Source organism: Thalassophryne amazonica, chromosome 18, assembly GCF_902500255.1.
Source record: "Thalassophryne amazonica chromosome 18, fThaAma1.1, whole genome shotgun sequence".
Taxonomy (NCBI): domain Eukaryota; kingdom Metazoa; phylum Chordata; class Actinopteri; order Batrachoidiformes; family Batrachoididae; genus Thalassophryne; species Thalassophryne amazonica.
In genome coordinates, this window is record NC_047120.1 from 61,588,919 (window position 1) to 61,607,996 (window position 19,078).

General features: G+C 40.6%; 1 protein-coding gene across 1 annotated transcript in view; it reads right to left on the minus strand.

Moving 5' to 3' along the window:
- grid1b (glutamate receptor, ionotropic, delta 1b) overlaps positions 1–19,078 on the minus strand; it is a 977,470-nt gene that overhangs the window by 112,194 nt on the left and 846,198 nt on the right. The window contains exons 5-6 of the mRNA XM_034193125.1: positions 12,815–12,868; positions 3,394–3,567 (exon numbers count right to left, since the gene is read on the minus strand). Coding sequence (XP_034049016.1) covers positions 3,394–3,567; positions 12,815–12,868 — 228 coding nt within the window. The remainder of the gene's footprint in view (positions 1–3,393; positions 3,568–12,814; positions 12,869–19,078) is intronic.

Consider the following 19,078-nt stretch of genomic DNA (forward strand, 5'->3'; position numbering starts at 1 on the left):
TGAAGACAACTCTGGATGCTGTAGCTCCTCTGAAAAAGAGAGCTTTAAATCAGAAGTGCCTGACTCCGTGGTATAACTCACAAACTCGCAGCTTAAAGCAGATAACCCGTAAGTTGGAGAGGAAATGGTGTCTCACTAATTTAGAAGATCTTCACTTAGCCTGGAAAAAGAGTATGTTGCTCTATAAAAAAGCCCTCCGTAAAGCTAGGACATCTTACTACTCATCACTAATTGAAGAAAATAAGAACAACCCCAGGTTTCTTTTCAGCACTGTAGCCAGGCTGACAAAGAGTCAGAGCTCTATTGAGCCGAGTATTCCTTTAACTTTAACTAGTAATGACTTTATGACTTTCTTTGCTAATAAAATTTTAACTATTAGAGAAAAAATTACTCATAACCATCCCAAAGATGTATCGTTATCTTTGGCTGCTTTCAGTGATGCCGGTATTTGGTTAGACTCTTTCTCTCCGATTGTTCTGTCTGAGTTATTTTCATTAGTTACTTCCTCCAAACCATCAACATGTCTATTAGACTCCATTCCTACCAGGCTGCTCAAGGAAGCCCTACCATTAATTAATGCTTCGATCTTAAATATGATCAATCTATCTTTATTAGTTGGCTATGTACCACAGGCTTTTAAGGTGGCAGTAATTAAACCATTACTTAAAAAGCCATCACTTGACCCAGCTATCTTAGCTAATTATAGGCCAATCTCCAACCTTCCTTTTCTCTCAAAAATTCTTGAAAGGGTAGTTGTAAAACAGCTAACTGATCATCTACAGAGGAATGGTCTATTTGAAGAGTTTCAGTCAGGTTTTAGAATTCATCATAGTACAGAAACAGCATTAGTGAAGGTTACAAATGATCTTCTTATGGCCTCAGACAGTGGACTCATCTCTGTGCTTGTTCTGTTAGACCTCAGTGCTGCTTTTGATACTGTTGACCATAAAATTTTATTACAGAGATTAGAGCATGCCATAGGTATTAAAGGCACTGCGCTGCGGTGCTTTGAATCATATTTATCTAATAGATTACAATTTGTTCATGTAAATGGGGAATCTTCTTCACAGACTAAGGTTAATTATGGAGTTCCACAAGGTTCTGTGCTAGGACCAATTTTATTCACTTTATACATGCTTCCCTTAGGCAGTATTATTAGATGGCATTGCTTAAATTTTCATTGTTACACAGATGATACCCAGCTTTATCTATCCATGAAGCCAGAGGACACACACCAATTAGCTAAACTGCAGGATTGTCTTACAGACATAAAGACATGGATCACCTCTAATTTCCTGTTTTTAAACTCAGATAAAACTGAAGTTACTGTACTTGGCCCCACAAATCTTAGAAACATGGTGTCTAACCAGATCCTTACTCTGGATGGCATTACCCTGACCTCTAGTAATACTGTGAGAAATCTTGGAGTCATTTTTGATCAGGATATGTCATTCAATGCACATATTAAACAAATATGTAGGACTGCTTTTTTGCATTTGCACAATATCTCTAAAATTAGAAAGGTCTTGTCTCAGAGTGATGCTGAAAAACTAATTTATGCATTTATTTCCTCTAGGCTGGACTATTGTAATTCATTATTATCAGGTTGTCCTAAAATTTCCCTGAAAAGCCTTCAGTTAATTCAAAATGCTGCAGCTAGAGTACTGACAGGGACTAGGAGAGAGCATATCTCACCCATATTGGCCTCTCTTCATTGGCTTCCTGTTAATTCTAGAATAGAATTTAAAATTCTTCTTCTTACTTGTAAGGTTTTGAATAATCATGTCCCATCTTATCTTAGGGACCTCATAGTACCATATCACCCCAATAGAGCACTTCGCTCTCAGACTGCAGGCTTACTTGTAGTTCCTAGGGTTTGTAAGAGTAGAATGGGAGGCAAAGCCTTCAGCTTTCAGGCTCCTCTCCTGTGGAACCAGCTCCCAATTCAGATCAGGGAGACAGACACCCTCTCTACTTTTAAGATTAGGCTTAAAACTTTCCTTTTTGCTAAAGCTTATAGTTAGGGCTGGATCAGGTGACCCTGAACCATCCCTTAGTTATGCTGCTATAGACTGAGACTGCTGGGGGGTTCCCATGATGCACTGAGTGTTACTTTCTCTTTTTGCTCTGTATGCACCACTCTGCATTTAATCATTAGTGATTGATCTCTGCTCCCCTCCACAGCATGTCTTTTTCCTGGTTCTCTCCCTCAGCCCCAACCAGTCCCAGCAGAAAACTGCCCCTCCCTGAGCCTGGTTCTGCTGGAGGTTTCTTCCTGTTAAAAGGGAGTTTTTCCTTCCCATTGTTGCCAAGTGCTTGCTCTCAGGGGGTTGTTTTGACCGTTGGGGTTTTTCCGTAATTATTGTATGGCCTTGCCTTACAATATAAGGCACCTTGGGGCAACTGTTTGTTGTGATTTGGCGCTATATAAATAAAATTGATTTGATTTGATTTGAAGTTTTATTGCCTTTATGCTTCCAGAAGGATCGTCCAGATTCTTGGTTGTAGTGTAATTATTTCTCTGGATAAAATACCAGCCTGACTGATGGAAGATCTGTGTGTTTTTGTTTTGTTTTTAACTTTAATTCAAGCTCAGAACAAAGTTTTATTTTTCAGGTTGGTAGTTTAACACATTCCATCCTCGCAGAGAAAAGCCCACCTCTCTAATCTTAAAATCACTCCCGCCACCTGTTGGTCAACACGCTGCCTTCCAGTCCGACATTTCGCACAGAAAAACATAGATGTGCTGGTACATGTGGGTAAGAAATGAAAAGAATCCCCATTTACGTGTGCACTCAGGGAGACAGCGACACCAAAAACATTCATTCATTGATGGGCTATCGTTATGCGCTAACGTGCTAATGTTATTTTAATTTAATTTAATCAGGTTAGTCCCATTGAGATCGAGACCCCTTTTGCAAAGGAGAACTGGACAAAACTATAAAGTTTCCAATTCTCCAAACCTGCATTTCTTTAAATGTGGGCGGAAACCGGAGGAAACCCATGCAAACGCAACATGGAAACTCCAAACACACGCAAAAAGTGATTCATTGGATTAGATTTCCATGTAATAAACATATGTAGTCCTAACTAAATTAAATTATCTTGCATGGATGTGCTTTTTGAGTTGGGGCTGCATATATTTATTAAATTGAAATCTTGCACATAATTTAATTGAGTTCATTCAATGAGTCACTTTTTTGAGTGCAGAAAGGCCACAGGTGGGAATCAAACCCATGACCTTCTTGCTGTGAGGCAACAGTGCTAACCACTAATCCGATATGTTCACATTCTGGCATGGTTCACTTATCTGATTGTGATACCTTTGATTAAAAGTATTAATATAACTTTTATCATTAATTGTTATTGTCTGAAGTTAAACTCCTGTTTTACCTCGAGGTTCTGCAGGTATCCCTCCTGCGGGTCACACAGCAGCGAGGAGATCCGATGGTTCTGCCTCATGCAACGGCTGCTGCTGTCCCTCCACAGCGGGAAGAACTGGCGAATCACTGTCAAACGCCCCATTGCACTATGGGTAAGCTCCAGGATCTCCGTGTCGCTGATTTCCTGCAAGGCAAAGTGATAGAGATGTTATTGTCATCAGCACTATGCAGTTTGTTAGTGCTGATACAGTCAGGGGTCATGGGGGCGGAGCCTGTCCCAGAGCAGATTATTTTAGCATATAAATTATTCGTAGATTATTAATTATTCATAACCGAGATACAGATTTTCTGAAATGCTGATTTCAGCATCTTTCTGAGGACAGGTGCAATAAAATAATACATACATTAAAATAACAATAATTTAAAAACCCTGTGGGATCATTCCAGCTGGATTTGCACCTGTTTTCCAGCATGTCCCATCCAGTATGGTTTTCTTAAAAAATAAAATAAAAAAAGAGATTACTGGGCACTTTTTAAAAATAACTGTAGGAGTCTTTATTTATTGAAGTTTTGATTTACTGTCAGTGAAACCAAACCAAAGGGTGAACATCATGAATTCAGCTCCTGCACTTTATCAGTATGTTGTTAAATCTGGTTCTGATTCTTATCACTTCAGTCTGACAGTAGCACCACATCACGGCGATCAATAACCTGATCAGATTCACAGTCTGAATGCAGACTAAAGAAATGGAAGCAGCGGACAAATCGATCGAGTCTGGAAGTTTAAACACAAACGTAGAATATCACGTGTGTAATTAATAAAAAACAAAGTTTATCTGACGCTGATTATTTCACCAAATGACATGAAGTCAGTCTGGCGTTAATTCATTATCAGCATATGTTTTTATTTTTTGCCCCCAGCAGTCATTGCTGCTCTGTGATAGACTTTGGCGTTGTTCTGAGCGGTGATAAGAGGATGACTCCGCGCTCACAAAGCAGGCACTGATGGATTCCACTATCAATGCACAGGGACGCTTTAAAGGTAACACCAGCTTTTGTTCACATGTAACGATATTTACATTTGAAAAGGCAGCGGGGGGAATCATTCACCACAAGTTCAGTGGTAATGGTAATGAAAGTTAATGAATCTTTTAATCATTAACAAGTGGTTTTAAAAAAAAAGTTTAGCAAAAACGTCATAGTTCAAGAAATACATAACAAGACAAGTGTGTTCTTCAAAAACACTCCGAATATCTAATTTCATTGCTGTTTGAGACTCACAAAGAGTCGCCCACACGATCCGCAACCTGCAAGAAAGAGGCCGAGAAATTCTGAGGGACGAACGTGGAAAATAAAAACATGAATAACTGCTCAAAGTTCAAATGCCACTCTGGAACAAAATGCAAAATCGTGAAGTTGTTGCCTGTCAAATCAAATTGGAACAAATGAGATCAGTTCGATTAATGGAATGTTAGGTTTTTAAAACAATAATCTTGGACACAAAAACCATTTTTTTTAGTTTTATTTTGTTTCTTTACTTGACTGAATCCAGACTTTAAACATAGCAAGCATACTGACTGCTGCTTCAATGAACTACGTTTCATTTGCATTTGCATCTGATGGAGATGTTCGACTCTCTTACATTGATGTCTCACACCATGCAAAAGTCTTCAACTGCACACTGAGAGCAACCCGGATGAAAGCGCTTGCTCAGGAGCACCTCAGCGATTTTCTTGTATGACTGGAGGGGTTGAACCTATGACCACTCCTCTGCTGGTTAACAGACTTGTTCTGTCGTACACCAGCATCTTCTGCGCTACTTTGTCTCCATCCTCTCCTCTTTCCCACCTTCTCCTCGCCATCTCGCGCTTCCTGCTCTGGCCTGTTTAATTGGTGTCATGCAGACAGGCTGTTTGTGCCGCAGACAGCGGGTGAAAAGGACAGTCTGCTTCTGTTGACAGTTTCGCTGTTGTGCCAGCGAGTGCGACACGCTGACAGTGAAAACGGTTCAATATTGACCTACACAGAACCTTTCGTGGTGATGGAACCATGTGTCAACACAAAGCACTTTAGTTTTATAACATGTCATTAGTGAGTCAAGTCAACATGCTGAGAAACACCAAAACAAAGCAACAATTCAGCCGCCGACAAACAGCAACAAATCCTTAGATTCCTCTCAATAAAAAAGACATATGAACAAATAACTAAAAACACACATGCAAGTACAAACATTTGTGGCTGTAAAGACAAACAATGATTTTGATTTTAAGTGTTTCTTGACATGATCCAGCATGCAGGTGCCTCAGTGTTGAGGAACCCAGCAGATAGAGCAGGTGAAGGACACACCCACATTTCATTTAGGAAAGGACACGCCCACATTCCAGCTGTGAAAGGACATGTCCACATTCCACCTGACCAAGACCACACCCGCATTTCACCTGACCAAGGACACATCGACATTTCACCTGGCCAAGACCACAACCACATTTCACCTGTCATGAACATGCCCACATTCCACCTGGCCAAGGACATGGCCACATTTCATTTGGCCAAGGACATGTCGACATTCCACCTGGCCAAGACCACACCCACATTTCACCTGGCCATGAACACGCCCACATTCCACCTGGCCAAGGACATGGCCACATTTCATTTGACCAAGGACACACCCACATTCTACCTGGCCAAAGACTTGCCCACATTCCACCTGGCCATGATCATGCCCATATTCCACCTGGCCAAGGACACGCCCACATTCCACCTGGCCAAGGACATGCCCACATTCCACCTGGCCAAGGACATGCCCACATTTTACCTGGCCAAAGACTTGCCCACATTTCACCTGGCCAAGAACATATTCACATTCTACTTGGCCAAGGACACGCCCACATTCCACCTGGCCAAGGACACGCCCACATTTTACCTGGCCAAAGACTTGCCCACATTTCACCTGGCCAAGAACATATTCACATTCTACTTGGCCAAGGACACGCCCACATTTTACCTGGCCAAAGACTTGCTCACATTTCACCTGGCCAAGAACATATTCACATTCTACTTGGCCAAGGACACGCCCACATTTTACCTGGCCAAAGACTTGCCCACATTTCACCTGGCCAAGAAAATATTCACATTCTACTTGGCCAAGGACACGCCCACATTCCACATGGCCAAGACCACACCAAAATTTTTTTCTGGCCAAGGACACGCCTACCTTCCCTATAGCCAAGGGCAAGTCCAAATTTCACCTGGTCAAGGACACGCCCACATTTCACCTGGTTGCAGCTGATACGAGGGGTGACTGAGAAGTTTTGAGCCTGACCCCCAAAAAGTAGGGTGTGATTCTCTCTTTGCATTTGGAGAAACCAATATTTATCAACATTGCAATCAGTGCGTCAACACTTGACACATTCTTGCCAAAACTTGGTTTCTCAGAATACACAAGATGGAAAACCATGCCCTCCTTTTCTGGGTCAGACTCAAAACTTCTCAATTGCCCAACATAGATGGTTATGGTGCACTCACACTTGATTAGCCCGGTGTTTGCCTATGGACAGTAAATTGTTGATTAAAGTTGACGAGAGCTGAGGTTTGCCAGACTCTGCAGGAGCTAAGACTCTGCATCAGTCAGGTCACGCTGTTTGTTCCTGAAAATTTTTTAACATGCTTAAAATGTTCCAGCTAAGATGCCATCAAGAGTTGAGCTCCACTACCACACTGACTTTGTTGTCCTCAAGCCACTTTTTAACTATTTTGGCAGTATGCTTAGGGTCATTGAACATTTGGAAGATCCATTTGCGCCCAGGTTTTAGCTTCTTGGCTGATGTCTTGAGATGATGCCTTAATATTTCCACGTAATGTTCTTTCTTCATGATGCCGTCTATTTTATGAAGAGCTCCAGTTTGTGCTGCAGCAAAACAGCCCCACAACATGATGCTGGCACCTCCGTGCTTTACAGTTGGTATGGTGTTTTCAGGTCTAAAAGCTTCCCCCTTTTTCCTCCAAATGTAACAGTGGTCATTATGGCCAAACAGCTCCACTTTAGTTTCATCAGACCACAGGACATGTCTCCAGACGTTCAGCTCTTTGTCTTGGTGTCTTTTTTCAAACTGTAATCTGGCTGTTTTATGTTTCTTTAGGAGTAATGGCTTCCTTCTCGCTGAGTAGCCTTTCAACCCATGTCGGTGCAGGACTCGTTTTACTGTGGATAATGACACCTTACCAGTTTCAGCCAGCATCTTTACAAGGTCTTTAGCTTTTGTTCTGGGGTTGATTTGCACGTCGAATCAAAACACGTTCATCTCTGGGACACAGAGCCAGTCTCCTTCCTGAGCGGTGTGATGGCTGGACATTCCCATGATGTTTATACTTGCGTATAATTGTTTGCACAGATGAACGTGGCACCGTCAAGCATCTGGAAATTGCACCCAAGGATGAACCAGACTTGCGGAGCTCCACGATTCTCTCCCTGATTTCTTTTTACTTTCCCATGATTTCAAACAAGGCAGCAGAGTGTTTGAGGTGTGGCCTTAATATCCATCCCTAGGTGTGCCCTCAGTTAACTCACATGTTGTCAGTTAACCTATCAGGAGCTTCAAAAGCCATGCAATCATCATCTGGGCTTCCCCACGTTGTTTAAAGACATAGTACTTTTTGTGTACGTAAACGTTTGACCTCGAGGAAAGTGATGCAAAATTCTGTAACACATTCTCTCTCTCGTTATTGTGGCATGTAGCAAAATTAAATAATTTTTGTAATCCCAACTGATCTGAAACAGGAGAGGTTTAGTCTGATTTATCTTCAGACAGTGAGAAAAAAAGTGTTATGTGTTTTTTCGCATAGTGTATGTAAACGTCTGGTTTCAACTGTACATCCTATTAATCAGTGAACCATATGGGCGAATTTAAAATGTGTTTTTATTGCGTATTTAAGAGAATATTCACTTTCACATATTCACACAGACAATCAGTGAATCACAAACATCTCTGAGATAAAGAAGTTCTGAACATCTGTTCCACAGTTCAGCAGCATTTTGGAGATGTGTCACCTGTTTCTAAGTGGCACTTTGTGCGATGATGACAGTGATGATGATTATATAGTTTTACTTTGTCAGGGTCTGAAGTACTCTGAAGTATAGCAGGTCACCACTTTTCATTACTGCGTGTTTACCTTCTTTAATTACAGAGCAGAAACTTTTTAGTGTCCGCCTGCAGTAATGTCAGCGGTGGCACCACCTGAGAGTGACTCACACGGGAAACACTTTTAATTTCCTGCTCCATGAAGATAAATCTGAATCTGTGACTAAAAAAAGGCACCAGAATGTGTAGAGAAAAAAATATGTATCTTTATTCTTTCAGCCACATTTAACAGCGACCCTGAATATTATTTAAAAATCATTTCTGTACAAATGTTGTTTGACCAGTAATATAGTTAATAATCTCATCAGACCTAATAATAAACTTTTTTTTTTTTAAATACAAATTTGTTTAATTTGTAAATATGATAAATGGTCACAATGTTAAACTTGCCCTGTTTTATCTTCAATAAATATCAAAAAAGTGACTTATTATAAATGGTGTCTGCAATGCCAAATTCCCATTGGTTAACTAAACACTAATAAAGTTAACACCAAGCTTTCAGCTCTGCCTGCTCTGCCAGATCAAGTAGTAAAGTTAACAGAAATATGATATCATTAATAATAAATTTAATTAAATGTCATAAAACAGACAAAATGTAGTTTCTACAGAAATCTAAGCATTATCATTTCGGTTCATTTTTGAAACATGATGCAAAATTACAGGTTATTTTAATGAAGAACTCATATTTACATGGTGGAAATCCACAATGGATATTTTATTTTCTGTGAATATTGTCTACAGGAGGACGTGTGTGTGCGCATGCATGAGGTTTTGAAATTACTGGATGTTTGACTTCACGTGATGTGGGTGCATGGGGGTGTGCATGCTAACATCTGTAAGATGTCTTGTAAATCACTTCAGAGGCATTATTTGGTTTAAAAAACAGCATTTTTAGATTTGCAAGTGTTCATTTGTCACTAAAGTTTACAAAATACGACAAATGTATTAGAGAATTTTACGGCACCTTGGTTTATTTTGTTTGAGCAAGCAGCCAGCTGATGTCACCATGCCTCTCTACTCTGATTGGCTGTCACTGTGTGCTTCCCAGTATCCCTCTCACAAGTCGGGAGAGGGCCCCATGCTATCTATGATGTTGCTATGGTCGCTATCATAGACTGTATGGGTCACCACCGAATGCATTTCAAGGCTGTCTGTTAGTTTGAATTTTTCCCCTTTAGGGGAACTATTTATTAATTTTTCCAGACAACATGAGTTTTGATCATATTGTTAAGGTCATATTATGAATCCCCTATTTAAAGGCTAATAAATAAAATTATAGTGGTGCCAAAGAAAATTCTTATTTGACTTAAAGCTTAAAAATACTTTTAAATTAATAATATCATACCTATAGGCAGGTATGCACATAACTGGTACTCATGGTGCTTGTGCGTGCTAAAAATAAATGATGTGCAGCAGAAAACAAAAGGAAAGTGCTTCATAAGAGGAAAGCAATGACAGATTGTAGGAGAAGTGTTTCCCTTTGCTGTGCATCAATGATGTTTAGCAAACACGAGCACAATGCGTACCAGTTATGTGCACCCTTGGCTATAGGTTGCCAGTTTCTACAACATCTGGAAAAAAATTATGGAATCACCACATGTATACATACACACACACATGCACGCACGCACCATCAGCTGTTGGAACGCGGTAACTGCACTGTAATAAATGATTACAGGTAATCCTCAGTGCAACAGCGGATTCACCATGAGGTAACGTGTCTCTGATTATCTGTGGATAAATTAATCTTAACTCACTTGTAAATGGTGCTGGAGCTAAGAGGGTTTTCTTTGACAGTATTTTCGTCACGTTTTAGTGAAGTCAAGAAATCGTTTTAGATATTTTATTGCTGGTTAGCATAGTTAGCTAACACCCACATGGTACCATCCAAATGGAAAATGAGCTGTTATCCACGTAATCAATGAATTAAGTGCCTTTATTCACCAATGTAGGTATGTTAGTGTGTAGTCCATGAGTGGGAAATGTATCAAATATTTTGTAATATATTTTTGTATTGGTTTTATATACTAATTTGTTCTCAATGGAAAATGTTTTAAAAAGGTAACAGTCAAAGTCCAAAAGTGAAAACTACATTTTTATTTGAATTGGTTGCTTTATATAAAGTCCCTGAATTTAATTTATACAAATTTATGAGATTGTATTTTATTTTCATTTTTAAATTCCGTGAATGCTAAATCCACTATATGATCACAATGTCAATGTATTGTACAGAATATTAATTATGGGTAATCCTGAGTGCAACGGAGGATTCACCATGAGACGGAGAATGAGCTGTTATCCACATGATGACTGAATTAAGTCCCTTTGTTCACCAATGCAGGGATGGTGAGAAATAAACTGGCTGTTACCAACACCCTGACCACCTCCGAGAGTTTCAGTCAAAGCAGGGGACATTTCACAGAGGTCATGCATGCACACACACTAGTTACCTGCTTGTACTTGTATTGTTTATCAGTGGTAGTGAATCTAATTGATCAACGTGTATTTCAGAGGCCAACAGCCTGTTGGTAGATATAACTCACAAATATAAAAAATGGTTCATGGACACATGAATATAGGAACTGAAGAAATCAAATTTTTCAGTTGATTTCAGCTGTTTTCCTTTTTTTGCCTGCAGTCCCTTCAGAGTACTGCTATAAATGTGAGGAAAGAAGTGTGCAGGAATGACAGGAGACAAGAAGACAGGGAGAAAGAAATGGAAAACTGCAGTCTGTCGACACCTGAGATGTCAGCGGCGTACGGGTCTACACATAAACCCGTTAGCTGTCTGAGCCGTGACAATCGACAGAAACATAAAACAGCCATAGGAGGACGAGAACAAGAAGATGAGGAACAGAGGACGAAAAGGAGAGGACAAGGAGCAGAGGATGGCAAAGAGAAGATGAAGAAAGGATGCAGTGGAGCAGATAACTGTAACAATCATTCATTTCTGGAAACAAGCGCCAAAATTGGCACACATACTCCTTAGACATTACTCTTTTGTAAAAGCACATTAGCCACCTAAATTTTCAGTAGGCAGCCAGGTAGGAGTCAATTGAACAATTACACAGGGGTCAAAATTTACAAATGCTCCAGTGACATTGAAAACTATACCACATCATTTCTCTAATCACAATGATTCCAAAAAGGTATAGATTGGACTATCTGTGACTGAATGTTCTGGAGTTATGGGGTAAAAACAGCAAGAATGGTGACAAAGGTCAATTTCAGATTGTACAGGGGTCAAAAGTTAAAGTTGCTCTAATTTTGGTAAAACGTTTTGCAGGTTATTGGTTGTGCTAGTAGGATTAATAAATGGAATAGGTTGCACCATGTGTCATGCTTAGTTATGTTACGGGGTAACATATGTCACATGTCATAGAATCCAATGGACGTTGACCTTATTTGACCTTTACTTTGGAGACCAAACATTCATCACAGTCAAAACTATTCCATTTATTAATCCTACTAGCACAACCAATAATTTGCACCACTTTTTACCAAAATTGGAGCAACTTTAACTTTTGACCCCTGTACAAACTGAAATTGACCTTTGTCACCATTCTTACTGTTTTTAATCCCATAACTCCATAACATTCAGTCACAGATAGTCCAAACTATACCTTTTTGGAATCTCTGTAATCAGACAAATAATGTAGTATAGTTTTCAACATGATTGGAGCATTTGCAAATTTTGACCCCTGTGTAATTCTTCAAATGACCCCGACCTGGCTGCCTATTGGAAATTTAGGTGGCTAACGTGCTTTTACAAAAGAGTAATGTCTAAGGAGTATTTGCACCAAATTTGGTGCTTGTTTCATCATTTGAAAGATTCCTCTGTAAATATCCTGTTATCTGCTTCACTAAAATGAATTATTAAGGATCTTTTTTTCCATTACAGAGATGCTTTATGTAGGTAAAATTTGTTAATTAAAATAATAATAATAATAATAATTTCGCCTACCAAAAAACTAACTGCGGTTTGAGACAATGTGGACCTTCTGGACTCATTCAGTCAACTATAAAGACAAATTTAATAATAATTTTAAAAAAAAGTCCAGTGCTGCATAGAAATATTTTTTTTAAATTACATGAATTTTTCAGATGGAGAAAAAAACATCAAAGGCATCAGAGAGATGATTAACAGCCTGCACACTCTACACACCACATGCTTTTGACTCTGTATGACATCATGTGAATTCATTATGAAGTCATTCATACCAATCAATCACAAATATTTGGCTGATCAGTATATGCTTTAGATCAATGCTCAGGGTGGACTCTTTGTCTTACCTCATTCACAAAGACCCAGTGACTGTCTTTGGAGGCCAGATTTGTTTCCACCGCCTGCAAACACAAAACACAGAGTCGACTTAGCATGCAGCTAACGCTTCATTCATAATACGTGTCCGTTCTGGTCACGCGGCCCAGTTTCCTGAGGAGAACCTGAACCCAGCAGCTGCTCCACCAAACCACAGCCGCTGCTGCTGCGTTTGCCTTTGTTCTCGCTCTTGTTGTCTTTGTCTGATCGTGTCGTGATGGTGGCGGTGTTTCAAAAGTTCACCTCCCCCGTTACAACTGGGCCTGTGCTGTTTTCCATCAACAAGCGGTGAAGAGCTTCGCTGCCAAAATGTCAAGCAACAAAAGGCTTGTTCTTATCAAAGCAGCCGCAGCTCGCTGGTCTGCTGTCACCAGCTAATAATCCTCATAAGACAGAACGCCGTGCGCCCCGCGGCCTCATGCTGGCGGCTGATTTTGTTTTTACGGCAGCGCCATAAAATCAAATCAGCTGAAATCAAAACCTCAAACATTAAAAAGATTAAGGTGTTGTTACAGAGCGCGTACCTCTACCAAGGCAACAATAACACACTGCTTCAGGTCTGTAGGTCTTTGTGACATCATAAGGCAGGTTGATGCTAAAAGCAGAATTCTGAGGTTACCAGGATGTGTGTGAATCTTTGTGATGTAATAAAACACCCAGAGGAAAAAAAAAATCTCAAGATGTCTTCAAAATCTATTTATCACAGACACAGCTAGACAGGATCCATCACATGGCCCCGCCTCCTCCGACGAGTGGCCAAGACACAGTGGTGTGCAAAAGTTTTAGGCATATTTAACGTGTTTAAAAGTGTAACTTCTATGAGGCTGGTTTATTTTGCACTATCATTCTTACTCATCCTGAGGAACACAATCTGGGATTGATAGATCATTTTTGGAAGACAGCAGACAGATGTTGGACTTTAAAGAGAACACTCACGCTGTCAGCAACCAGGTTAACGTAAAGGCCAAAGCTGAGCTCTCCTAATACACTCCACATCACATCTCCCACGTGGAGTTATTACACCTGTCGCTGTAACCTTTCCTGGGCTCAGATGTGAACATCGCTGGAGGAAGCAGCGAGATGGCCAACTGAAAATGGAACAGGATGCTACAAGCTCATGAAGTGACATCCAATCAAATCACTGCTGCCTCTAGTTAAGCCTTCCATCCAACCTGGAATTTTCTGACCTCTAGCACTTAGACTGCAATCACATGGAGTGATAATGACTTAAGAGAACAAGAGTTTCTCTGCAGCGATCGCGAAAGAAGTGACCAAAGTTTAACTTCCTGCAAAGTTCTAAATGATTTCTTTACTTTCAAGGTTTGGAAAATGATGATGAGTCACAAAAGTTGTAACACAAGCGCACACATGCACGCACACACACGTGCATGCAGACAGGAACGTGACTTAGATCTCACTCCACTTTTTCCACACTGGACTGGTACCCACCCGGTCACACCGTGCACGTGCATCCTGTTGGACATTTGCGGAAGCAGCAGTCACTTGTGCGTGGTGCTGCATTTTACCTGCACTATGCGCCACTGCTGCTCAACCTTTATCCATGATTTTTCAGTGATATTGACTTTTATTACACACTTATGTGGACAGGATATTTACAGCACACAATTAGTTTGGGCTTTTGTGTGTGGGTGGGTGTGTGTTTGCTGATACGGCTGCAGCACCTCACTGAAACTGAACCTACTGTCAGACATTTTCTAATACGAGGTATCTTATAAAACTAACCGGCAGTTTTATAAAAAAAAAACTATATGGATTTGAATGACGTGCGATTCCACCAATCATGCTTGAACCCTCGTGCGCATGCGTGAGTTTTTTCACGCGTGTCGGTGACGTCATTTCCCTGTGGGCAGGCCTTGAGTGAGATGTGGTCCCGCCCTCTCGGCTGAATTCCTTTGTTTCACACGCTGCTCGAGACGGCGCGCGTTGCTTTATCAAACTTTTTTCTGGACCTGTGAGGAATATCCGAGTGGACACTATTCGAGAAATTCAGCTGGTTTTCGGTGAAAAGCTTAACGGCTGATGAGAGATTATGGGGTGTTTCTGTCGCTGTAAGGACTTCCCACGGAGCGGGATGTCATGCAGCGCTTCCAGGCGCCGTCGTCGGCCTGTTTCGACCTGAAAACATCCTAATTTAAGGCTCTGTTGACCCAGGATGTCGTGAGAGAACAGAGAAGATTCAGAAGAGGCCGGCATGACATTCGGACGGACATTCCACTGTTTAAGGACATTTTTTAATGAAAGACGTGCGCGCAAATTCGCCGAGTCGTTTCTGTGACGACTCGGTGAATCTGTGTGCGCCGCGACAGGAAAAACACCTCCGTGTTGAAAACCATTTGTAAAATTCAGGCGGCTTTTGATGGCTTTCAACAAGTGAGTAACTGAGAAACCTGGTCTTGTTAGGAGAGACGGCATCCATCCCACTTTGGATGGAGCAGCTCTCATTTCTAGAAATCTGGCCAATTTTCTTAAATCCTCCAAACCGTGACTATCCAGGGTTGGGACCAGGAAGCAGAGTTGTAGTCTTACACACCTCTCTGCAGCTTCTCTCCCCCTGCCATCCCCTCATTACCCCATCCCCGTAGAGACGGTGCCTGCTCCCAGACTACCAATAACCAGCAAAATCTATTTAAGCATAAAAATTCAAAAAGAAAAAATAATATAGCACCTTCAACTGCACCACAGACTAAAACAGTTAAATGTGGTCTATTAAACATTAGGTCTCTCTCTTCTAAGTCCTGTTGGTAAATGATATAATAATTGATCAACATATTGATTTATTCTGCCTAACAGAAACCTGGTTACAGCAGGATGAATATGTTAGTTTAAATGAGTCAACACCCCCGAGTCACACTAACTGTCAGAATGCTCGTAGCACGGGCCGGGGTGGAGGATTAGCAGCAATCTTCCATTCCAGCTTATTAATTAATCCAAAACCCAGACAGAGCTTTAATTCATTTGAAAGCTTGTCTCTTAGTCTTGTCCATCCAAATTGGAAGTCCCAAAAACCAGTTTTATTTGTTATTATCTATCGTCCACCTGGTCGTTACTGTGAGTTTCTCTGTGAATTTTCAGACCTTTTGTCTGACTTAGTGCTTAGCTCAGATAAGATAATTATAGTGGGCGATTTTAACATCCACACAGATGCTGAGAATGACAGCCTCAACACTGCATTTAATCTATTATTAGACTCTATTGGCTTTGCTCAAAAAGTAAATGAGTCCACCCACCACTTTAATCATATCTTAGATCTTGTTCTGACTTATGGTATGGAAATAGAAGACTTAACAGTATTCCCTGAAAACACCCTTCTGTCTGATCATTTCTTAATAACATTTACATTTACTCTGATGGACTACCCAGCAGTGGGGAATAAGTTTCATTACACTAGAAGTCTTTCAGAAAGCGCTGTAACTAGGTTTAAGGATATGATTCCTTCTTTATGTTCTCTAATGCCATATACCAACACAGTGCAGAGTAGCTACCTAAACTCTGTAAGGGAGATAGAGTATCTCGTCAATAGTTTTACATCCTCATTGAAGACAACTTTGGATGCTGTAGCTCCTCTGAAAAAGAGAGCTTTAAATCAGAAGTGTCTGACTCCGTGGTATAACTCACAAACTCGTAGCTTAAAGCAGATAACCCGTAAGTTGGAGAGGAAATGGCGTCTCACTAATTTAGAAGATCTTCACTTAGCCTGGAAAAAGAGTCTGTTGCTCTATAAAAAAGCCCTCCGTAAAGCTAGGACATCTTTCTACTCATCACTAATTGAAGAAAATAAGAACAACCCCAGGTTTCTTTTCAGCACTGTAGCCAGGCTGACAAAGAGTCAGAGCTCTATTGAGCTGAGTATTCCATTAACTTTAACTAGTAATGACTTCATGACTTTCTTTGCTAACAAAATTTTAACTATTAGAGAAAAAATTACTCATAACCATCCCAAAGACGTATCGTTATCTTTGGCTGCTTTCAGTGATGCCGGTATTTGGTTAGACTCTTTCTCTCCGATTGTTCTGTCTGAGTTATTCTCATTAGTTACTTCATCCAAACCATCAACATGTTTATTAGACCCCATTCCTACCAGGCTGCTCAAGGAAGCCCTACCATTATTTAATGCTTCGATCTTAAATATGATCAATCTATCTTTGTTAGTTGGCTATGTACCACAGGCTTTTAAGGTGGCAGTAATTAAACCATTACTTAAAAAGCCATCACTTGACCCAGCTATCTTAGCTAATTATAGGCCAATCTCCAACCTTCCTTTTCTCTCAAAAATTCTTGAAAGGGTAGTTGTAAAACAGCTAACTGATCATCTGCAGAGGAATGGTCTATTTGAAGAGTTTCAGTCAGGTTTTAGAATTCATCATAGTACAGAAACAGCATTAGTGAAGGTTACAAATGATCTTCTTATGGCCTCGGACAGTGGACTCATCTCTGTGCTTGTTCTGTTAGACCTCAGTGCTGCTTTTGATACTGTTGACCATAAAATTTTATTACAGAGATTAGAGCATGCCATAGGTATTAAAGGCACTGCGCTGCGGTGGTTTGAATCATATTTGTCTAATAGATTACAATTTGTTCATGTAAATGGGGAATCTTCTTCACAGACTAAAGTTAATTATGGAGTTCCACAAGGTTCTGTGCTAGGACCAATTTTATTTACTTTATACATGCTTCCCTTAGGCAGTATTATTAGACGGTATTGCTTAAATTTTCATTGTTACGCAGATGATACCCAGCTTTATCTATCCATGAAGCCAGAGGACACACACCAATTAGCTAAACTGCAGGATTGTCTTACAGACATAAAGACATGGATGACCTCTAATTTCCTGCTTTTAAACTCAGATAAAACTGAAGTTATTGTACTTGGCCCCACAAATCTTAGAAACATGGTGTCTAACCAGATCCTTACTCTGGATGGCATTACCCTGACCTCTAGTAATACTGTGAGAAATCTTGGAGTCATTTTTGATCAGGATATGTCATTCAAAGCGCATATTAAACAAATATGTAGGACTGCTTTTTTGCATTTACGCAATATCTCTAAAATCAGAAAGGTCTTGTCTCAGAGTGATGCTGAAAAACTAATTCATGCATTTATTTCCTCTAGGCTGGACTATTGTAATTCATTATTATCAGGTTGTCCTAAAAGTTCCCTAAAAAGCCTTCAGTTAATTCAAAATGCTGCAGCTAGAGTACTGACGGGGACTAGAAGGAGAGAGCATATCTCACCCATATTGGCCTCTCTTCATTGGCTTCCTGTTAATTCTAGAATAGAATTTAAAATTCTTCTTCTTACTTATAAGGTTTTGAATAATCAGGTCCCATCTTATCTTAGGGACCTCGTAGTACCATATCACCCCAATAGAGCGCTTCGCTCTCAGACTGCAGGCTTACTTGTAGTTCCTAGGGTTTGTAAGAGTAGAATGGGAGGCAGAGCCTTCAGCTTTCAGGCTCCTCTCCTGTGGAACCAGCTCCCAATTCAGATCAGGGAGACAGACACCCTCTCTACTTTTAAGATTAGGCTTAAAACTTTCCTTTTTGCTAAAGCTTATAGTTAGGGCTGGATCAGGTGACCCTGAACCATCCCTTAGTTATGCTGCTATAGACGTAGACTGCTGGGGGGTTCCCATGATGCACTGTTTCTTTCTCTTTTTGCTCTGTATGCACCACTCTGCATTTAATCATTAGTGATCGATCTCTGCTCCCCTCCACAGCATGTCTTTTTCTTGGTTCTCTCCCTCAGCCCCAACCAGTCCCAGCAGAAGACTGCCCCTCCCTGAGCCTGGTTCTGCTGGAGGTTTCTTCCTGTTAAAAGGGAGTTTTTCCTTCCCACTGTAGCCAAGTGCTTGCTCACAGGGGGTCGTTTTGACCGTTGGGGTTTTACATAATTATTGTATGGCCTTGCCTTACAATATAAAGCGCCTTGGGGCAACTGTTTGTTGTGATTTGGCGCTATATAAAAAAATTGATTGATTGATTGATTGATTGAGAAATTGTTTAACAGCTTGGGCATGTTCCAACTTGTACGTTAAGGTTTCCAACACGGAGGTGTTTTTCCTGTCGCGACCCCCTGCGGTCGGGTCCGGCCCGACATGCGACTCTGCCCGCACGTTCTTTCATTACAAAATGACGGTTAACAATGGAATGTCCGAATAAACTCCTCATGCCGACTTCTTCTGAAAGTTCTCTGTTCTCTGACGACTTACTGGGTC